We start from the raw sequence: 9,707 nt of genomic DNA on the forward strand, positions 1-9,707 counted from the left end.
GACAGATTCGAAATTCAAATGTAATATTTTTTTATAATTAAGTGTAACAGTATTTATGGCCAGACTAAGTATATACGGATGCCTACATCACAATAACTGTATGTATGATTATAGGTTGGTTGAATATTGTTTTTAATTATTTGAGAACCATGGAAATCGCGATGAAAAGAAAAATTCTTTCAGCAAAAACGTTTTCATCGCATACCTTTTTTAATCTTGAATTTGTATTTTGGATTATCACGTAATCTAAGACTTAATTATCATCATGCATGAAACAGAGTTTCAGCTCTCTCACGTCGCTCTCATTTAAAACACGTACTGAATACTAAATAGACAATAACTTTAAGTTAGCATGTTATTTCCGAACGCAAAAACGAAATATTGTGGCCACGTTGGAGGCCCATTTCCTTTTTTTAAACTAACAACTTCTATAGTTTATAAAAAAATGCAAACTTAAGAGTATAAATAAAAAAAACTTTTTATTGTTCTATCAAAAGATACTTCTATTTCGGCCGTTCCATTTATTTATGTAAACCAAATAATAAACATATTAAGTATCAAAATATTTATTACATAGAGAAACATATTGTTCTCGGCCCATTACATTTCAATAAGCAATCTTAAGGTACCCGAATGGTTTTTCATTACAAGCGCTACAAAGCGTCGCCAAAGTAATAAATTAAGAATCGTTTTAAGACTGCCGCGTCTCAGAAAATTCACAATTCATTAGTGCTAGATCAACTCTAACTTCTAATCAGGAGCTTGTGCCTAGCTACCTGTAGAACAGCATGTGGTTTGTGAATAACCAGTCGCGCGCAGGCTTCCACGCGGTTCGGTCGCGTGGATCGTCATGCCGCCCTAAACGGCATATAAACAATTCGAATTTGCCACAACCCTAACGGAAAAATTCCTAACAAGTAATAATCATTATTTTTTAACTTTTTTTTTTCTAAGAAAAAAAATCGCGCGTATAAAGACACGTAAACAACTGATCTGACACAACCACCTGTTGTTCATCATTCGGAATCGTCCACAATGCCATGATGTTTACCAATGGCGTCCCCCGCCCCATGATACGTGACGCAACCTTTTATGAGTTTCTCGTGGACGTTACCATGGCGGAAAAACAACGGCTGTGAAAATAGATTCGTCTAAACTACATCCACGATCATTTGACCGGAACGAGTCAATTATCACCGATCCGATAGTAAAATCACACGTGTTTACATAGGATCCACACAAATATGGCCCGTATTTGGGTGACGTTTTTTGTTGATATTTCATTTACTTATATCGTAATGCAATAAGGTCGAATTTTGCTGATTAATGATTATTATTTTCGTATATTTACATCCTACTGCATACAAGATATTCGAGAAACTAATTGATGAACTATTTATAGTTGTTAATTAGATGTTAATTACACAGGTTACATTATGTCTATGAAGCTAATAATTACACGGTTGAATAGTATCGTAAAAACCAGCATTGGTTGATTTTTAATTAATCTGACGGTTTACTGATAAAATAAAATATGTTCCATATTAGGTATATGGTACATGTTCAATTACACTTACATCACCATATAAAGTTATTATAAACATAACATTTATTAATAAATAAATGAAAAAAACAGACGTTATTAACAGGTAACTAATTTGCAAAACATATTCGTTAACACAACAAAAATTTACGTTAATACATGGAGTTCCTAAAACGTTTTTCTACAATTAGTGATAGTATACTATTTGCGTAGAAGTAAATAACTGAATGCATGAATTAGTTAAAAAACGCGTCAACACCATTACTAAATAATCATCAAGGTAATGCTAACTATCGATTAATTTATACGCGCGCGCCATTTTATCATCCCAATTACATAGAATTTATGGAGCAATCCAAATATATTTTATCTCTACCGTACCACACGTAAGCGATGAATTATTTATGTTTGACATCCATAGTTCACCTGTGAATGATTAACTGACATGTGCATCATATCAATTGTGATATAAACATAGCATAGTTCAAGTGAAATAACAAAGTGTAGTGAAACAAGGTGACGAAGTGAACGTGATTTTTGACAGGAGGTAGCGTATGATATGACAATGCGACGAGCCTTGCTTGACGGTAGCCGACAGGGCTCTGTCGACGGCAATAGTAATGTGGCGAATGATAAGGAGTTGGTACATAAGTGTCATAGTGACCCTGGTGGCGGGAGGGCCCTGGGGGCCCCGAGAGCGCATAGACATCGCTCTGTGTCAGGCGCTTTGAGAAAATGCGTTTTAACACTTGACGGCTACTCATACGTTATAGGTATGTATTAACCACCAAAAATACCACGTTTCATATTCACATGTCTATTCTAATTACAAAATTGATAATTGTCCGTTGATGGAGGATGGAACTTTAGAATTTTTCATCAAGAACATAATAAAGTTTACAACTTTTTAATTGTGTAATTACAGCTTGTTTGTGAGACGCTTTGGGGGGAATTGCTATTGTTTTCTTGAAGTGAGTAATAAAATTATGATAATAGAAATTTAATTGGGTCTTTCAGATTCCATATAACGACGAAACTAACGTGATGATAGACTGCAGTTTTATCAGTTTATTTATGCTAAATAAAAGCAAACGAAACATGCCCATTATAAGCCATTCTCAAAAATCAATAATACTGATCTTTGTTAAAAATTGAAAGTTATGAAAAAAATGAGAAAGGCAACCAAAAGATCAGTGACCAATAATTTATTTATCAAAGACTTATTCCGCGTTTCTTGCTCATATTTTCTATATGTTTATATTAATATTAATTAAAATTAAGCTAACCCGAAAATTTCATATATTTTTGTGATATTTCAAGTACCTAAATCTTAATAGGTAGTTTTAATTTTGATTCTTCCTTATTTATTTACGTACAAATTATGATTCAATCAGTTGAACTATTTTCGAAACTAATATTATTTTATCGCTCAATATATTATATAATACCATTAACGGGGAGATTCAATAATGTTATCACAAAGGGAACTAATATTGAAATTAAAGCCAGTTGTTTCCATCATGGATTCCAGATTACTATGAGGTCACAGATCATTTCAAAGAGGATTGTACGAATATCAAAGGCTCACATACTTCAATCGAACTCGTTTGATGCAAAATTCTAAGAATGAAAGCAATAAACAAATTATATTTGTACAGAAATAAAATATTTAGGTTCTTATCATTCGAATGGAAGCTTATTAAGACTCTATGAACTAAATATAAATATAAAATATTCATATGAATCATAAAAATAGCATTAGTAATATTCAACGCGAAAATCAATAACTATTTACCTAGTATTTTCTTGTGTTTGATTGGTTTGATTGTACGCGAGTATTATACATTTAGAAATTAATTACTTTCTATCGGATTTTAAACGCGATTTATTCATTTTATTATTAAGTTTATTAAGTCTCCCCGTGACCACGCTCGCATATATATATATATATATATATATATATATATTACTTATATATCACGGCCCTCGACATAGATATAATATAGAAGAATTACATCGGATGTTCCCTGTGCGTTGTGAGAAAAAAATATTTATTTGAAATATGTGGTATTTAAAGATATTTTTAAAATCTTTTGATATACCTATAGAAGAACGAAATATGCCTATTAAATAATACCGTAACAATATCTGTATAGTCGTAACATTCGGATAAAACACTCTTTAACACGTGGGCGAACAATTGTCTTAATATAAAGTACGAAATATGACGGCATTTATTTTATATAACACAATATGTACTACGAATTAAAATTAAAGCTAAAATTAATATCTACGTTTATCTTACAAAGAGAAAAGATTTATATGTATGTGAGCGAAAATCGTGTCTAAACAGTCGATTAGATACAAACAACAGATAAAGCTAATAAAACTTATTAATATTATATGTATGAAACATTTTTCTGTGTATGTTTGTAATGCTTTCCTACAAAAACTACTAGATCGATTTCAAAAATTCTTTCAACATTAGAGCATCGTCCCTGACTGACATAAGCTATATATATATACCAAGTTCACCTGTATGTTGTATGTTACCGACTCTTTTAGACTAGATTTTAAATCACTTTAAGTGTTCTAATCTGTCTGTAGAATCAAACTTAGTAAGCACCCTTTACTAGGATCGCTGACAGCACAATAATTTTTATATTTATCTTATTTACCTAGAATCGCCAGCATTGAATAATAGTTGATTCTCTCATTTAAGCGTGCTTATTAGTTTATAGAAACTATATTTATCAGTTTAGATTTAAATTAGTATTCCATATTTACTCTATCTACATCAACGACCTAATCACAATACGGTATAATTTTCCCCATGTACCAGAATGCCCGCATGCGAGTAATGCATAATTTCAACAATAGCTTAACGGGCTGTAATTTGCTAACACAGCCATACAATTTAGTCGAAGTCAGCCAGCCATTAATATCGTTCCAGCTCAAAACCTTAGCAAATAATGTGAATTGTTGGCTGAATTCTGTCTGGTTCGAGTCGAATATTATTAATTAATCAAACTAGTGCAGTTTTGGAGATTAAAGGCAGCCAGGGGTTTGAGGCGATCGAGGCTTTACCTCACTATCACTACGTAGTATAAAACAAAGTCGCTTTCTCTGTCCCTATGCCCTATGTATGCTTAAATCCTTAAAACTGCGCAATGGATTTTGTTTTTTTTTTTAATAGATTGAGTGATTCAAGAAGAAGGTTTATATGTATGATAACGTCTATTAAACTGAATTTAACGCGTGCGAAGCCGCAGGCAAAAACTAGTTGCTCATATATTGGTATTCAGAGTCGTTGGTCTAATGGTTCGCGATTAAAGACACTTGGCTTGTATTTCAGGTCAGGTTAGAATAATGGCATTTTTTTAAATTGCATTAGTCGCTCAGAGTCAAGAAGTTGGTTGTTTTATTACTCCCCTATGCATTGGAAAGCGTATAAATCTGAGGTCTCTCTGGTTTTTTCCACACCCAAAGGGTTGTTGTGTGTCCCACCCTATTACTAAGATTTTACTGTCCGTTGTCTGTCCGTCACCAAGCTTTATCTCATGAACTAGCAGACCGGTATAATAGCAAATAGTTAATAATCGGGGTAAAGCGACGATTGGCATGGTCATAAATTGGATGGATGATAAATTTTTTGCAATTGCTGTTTAGTTTATTTGTAGTACCTTGAGTCCGACTCGCACTTGACTTATTTTGTTGCCCACCAGCATCTCACATAAAAATAATTAATTAAAAAGATCTTACCTCAGTAAGGAATACTTTTTAATCAACAATAATAACCAGTGATTGAAGATTGATTGAATACTCTAGATCTGTGGGAGACAGGTATTCTAATTTATCTTTGATCTGACTAATTGAAACTTATTGAAATTGAACGAAAAGTAGATTTTTCATAACTTAATGATATGTGATACGTAAATTGCAGTTTCATTTATTTATATATACCTTATCCACATCGCCATAACCCGAAACGACGAAGGCAAATATCGTGAGGAAACTGGCATAACCATAATGAAAAGTTTGACGACATGAGACATCTGCTAACTGCTAACTGCACTTGGCCAGCGTGGTCTTTTTCAATTACAGCCGAATTCCTGAAAGAAGCTAATGGTGAAACAAATGATGATGATGAAAGTAAATGAATGTCATTTACACGTCACGCTCATCAAATTGTTTCTTTACTAGATTTTATATTGTTTTTATAACAGCATGGTGTACATACCTACTTACATAAATACTAACCTCTATTTTATTTCTCATCTATTTGAACATTAGAATGGAAATGGAATCAGTAGCGATCTTATGATGTGATATATTTCACTTTCTTTTATACTTTTGCCTTACTTTTCTGGGACAGAACTTTGACTCTTGCTACGTAGCTTTGTCGTTGTGTTATTGTCTGTTGTAGAGAAACGTTTTCAATGGTTTTAAAATATAACGTATTTCTTTTGTGTTTTTATTAAAATGTATTTATTCGTCTAAGCTTATAACATAAGTATAGATTATAAAAGATAGTAGATTCACCTAATCTTTTGTAATTTTAGCAGACGGGTTCTATTAATATACTGTTTATACATAGTGTCTCAAAATATTGTGTAGCAAAATACATATTATATTTTATTTAGATCTATGTTGTTAGTACATTAATTGTACAAGTAAAATATTTGTCAAATTATATTATTATGTTTCAGATATTCTTGAGGTTATTTAATAAATTACAAAGAGTCCTATAAAGGACAGGGATACATGTATTCGTAGGATTCAAAAATAAGATATATCATATTTCTTTATTATGAAGTTAATAATTATGGAATAATGAGTAAACACAATCTTAATTAAATTATAACACAAAATGTAAATAACATAATCCACCTCAATTTTATGGATGCGAATGCATATTTAATGAAATAATCATTGCTTAATCTCTTAAGAGCGCACTGCATTATTTTTGGTAAGCCTATGAGTGTTTATCTGTTTGTGTTTTCACTATGTAAAAAATGTGTATTTTCTTTATAGTCTAGAGAATTAAGTTTGATAGTATATAAACGTACATGATTATTCTATGAAATAAATATTTACGGAGCAAAGAAAGCTATAATCGTATCTTACTAGTATTTTGTGAGGATGAATGTATGTGTACTACAAAACCGATTGCAATGATATTTGGTGCGTAGATAGCTGGACAACTGGAATAACACATAGGCAACTTTTTATACCGATATTCCTACGGGATACAGACTTACGCGGGTGAAAACGCGGGGCGCAGCTAGTCATATATATATTATGAACGTAAAGAACGGGCTTGCAATAACTATTATCAAATAAATAAACATTGTTAACAAAATGAAAATTAGAAGCAAAACATCGAAGGCCAGGCGAATGAACACGTCTGCTAGGGCTCGTAACAGATAAAAATGCGCATTAGATTGTAAAACAGATAATGAACTGTAGCACGATGACCAACTGTGACGTGTGACGTCATCGCCTATCTGATAACGGACGCTGATGTTGCCTTAATCGAATATTTGTGTCGTTTAACAAAAGCTTAGCTGTTGGACGGATTGATAGAAAAGCGTATTAGATAATACTGTGTATTTTATTCGCCGTAAATTAGGAATAATATAATATCATGTTATATTTTTTTTGGGCCTATGTTTTGCTAATGAATGAATTTAAGAACGAATATTGTTTTGTGAAATATTGCATACGTTTTGACTATAATAAAGAATATGGTTATAGAATTTTATCCCCGTATTGTGTGGTCTATTAAATTCCGTTTAAAACTTGTTGGCAGATGTTTTTTTCAACAACACTAAGATATAAAAATACGATCAGTCAGGAAGATCCCATGTGAATGAGATATTTAACTACCCTATGTCACCCATGTCCCAAATCATACCATAAAATTCTCCGTTGCAACGTGAAAGAAGGACAAAAAACCAATTACACTTTCGTATTAATTACAACTATATAATAAAAATCAATCGCAAAAGGGTCTTAATTCTCTTTCAATATTATTGTTATGGCAAGGTTCTTATGGAGAGAAAAAAACGTATCACAGTTGAAGCCACCACACACACACACACACACCACACCACCACATACACATGTGCACACCACTAGCTTATAATAAAATTGTCCTCATGAATTGCATATTATAAAAACGTGCATTTAATTGTCTAAATTGATATTCAAGTATGTGAATACTTAAACTGAATAAATTTTTATGTATATTGTAAGAGTCTTATACATAAGAGCACGTTTCATATAATTAAGTGACACGTGCTTATTATATACTGGTTTACTAACATACCCAGCCACGCGTTGCTGTGGCTGAGTAATAGTTAAAAACATTAAAACTAAAAATTATTGGGATAATTAATCGAAATAAAAACTATCCTATATCTTAAGTTAGACCAAATTACAGATAAAATGCAAATTTCATCAAAATCGGTTGATTTGGTGAAGAGTTCATTGGGAACATACATCATGACACTGGATTTTTATATATAAAGATAATTTACAACAATCTATTGCCTTTTAAAAAATTCTGAACAATTTTATCGATACTTATTGATGTGTATCACTGTTCATCATCCAATTATCCCTACCAGCTTTCCTTTACCCTATTATCCCATACAATAAGACGTTTTATAACATATACACATTACTTGTTGCTGATGCTTATTATAGGTGATTTCCATCATTACCATGTGCCTATTTGCTCGTGGACCGATCTTTTACATTTCCCTTTTACTGTTACCTTTTATGTATCTCATCGTAGTCAACTTATTGTAAACAGTTCTCAAAGGTATATTCTTATTGATTGTGAAAGAAAAAAATATGAACCATATTTCATCTTATTGAAGTCGTATATTTTAAGAGTCCATTAGTGGTTAAGATTTCTGTTGACATTAAGCGAAGAATAAGGAAAATACATCTTTATACAAACACATATGTTAGTGGTTTTCTAAATATATTTTTGTATGTAAGTTCATCCTTACTAATATTATAAATGAGAAAGTGTGCTTTTTTGTTTGTCCAGTTTACAAGTGGTGATGGAGCGATTTTATGGCAGGATTTTTGTATCTTGTTAGTAGTCTTAAGAGTAATAAAGGCTATTTTTTATCGGGATGAAACATCCCGTCGGTATCCGCGGTTAAGTCACAGAGAAAGCCACATAGAAAGCTACGTACTGTACTACGCACTCTACGTACAGAACGTACTGTATAATACAAAAGTATAGAATCAAATAATATGTATACATTTAAAATAGGCAATCGCCTTATATTACTGGGATAAGAAATTACCTACTACCAGGAGATACTTTTAATATTTATTAATTATTAGGTAATAATTTATTAGGTATGAATAATTAGTAGCTAATATAGTATACTTTTTATCACACTAATATAACAAGTGTGAAAGTTTGTTTATTTGGATGTTTGTCCGTCAATGACGCTGAAATTACTCAACGAATTTTGGTTTCAATTTGGTATACAGACAGTGTATGAGCTGACTAGGGTGATAGGATACTTTTCATCCCGATTAAGCCCTACCTTGGGATAAAACAGGAATCTTGACACCCAGGCGAACCCGGGACGAGAATCAAGTACTATAATAAGTGTAGGATACATTCGTGTATCTATCAACAAATCTGTCATTACTTCTTAATATTTAATGAAATAATCTTATTAAATAGGCCGATATATAATTACTTTGCATGAAGTTAAATGGCTGTTTGCCGTAAACTTTGTAATATAAATTGATTGACACCTGTGAATTCACACATTTTCCATTTTAGGTAACACAGCTATTTCAGTCTCCCAAGAAGTAGGTATGTAAAAATCGTGATAAATCTTTTCTACAAAAAATATCACCAACATCCCTAGAGGGAGCTACCACTCCAGATTCTAATTTCGGACCAAATTACCAATTGTCTCTAAAACAGAAGTAATCACGACAATCGGTTAAAAACGTACGAAGCTTGCGAGTATCAAAACCAAAAAATTGATTTGTGCGTAGTCGATCTTCAAGCCTCTTTGTTTTTGGGAACGTCGGTTAAAAATACAACTTAAAAATACATAGACAAATATCGCTTCACTTTGACCTTTTACGCAGTATTAGACGTCAAAGTTTTCAAACT

General features: G+C 32.1%; 1 protein-coding gene across 4 annotated transcripts in view; it reads left to right on the plus strand.

The window, feature by feature from the left end:
- The first annotated feature begins 810 nt into the window (after window positions 1–810).
- The window catches only part of LOC119828197 (calcium/calmodulin-dependent 3',5'-cyclic nucleotide phosphodiesterase 1), a 129,970-nt gene continuing 121,073 nt past the window's right edge, over window positions 811–9,707 (plus strand). For all 4 annotated transcript variants that reach the window (XM_038350301.1, XM_038350309.1, XM_038350317.1 and 1 more), the window contains exons 1-2: window positions 811–917; window positions 1,965–2,316. In XM_038350301.1, the coding sequence (XP_038206229.1) occupies window positions 2,103–2,316 (214 nt within the window). In that variant the 5' untranslated portion in view covers window positions 811–917; window positions 1,965–2,102. The remainder of the gene's footprint in view (window positions 918–1,964; window positions 2,317–9,707) is intronic.

The sequence above is a fragment of the Zerene cesonia genome, chromosome 1 (assembly GCF_012273895.1).
Source record: "Zerene cesonia ecotype Mississippi chromosome 1, Zerene_cesonia_1.1, whole genome shotgun sequence".
Lineage (NCBI taxonomy): Eukaryota > Metazoa > Arthropoda > Insecta > Lepidoptera > Pieridae > Zerene > Zerene cesonia.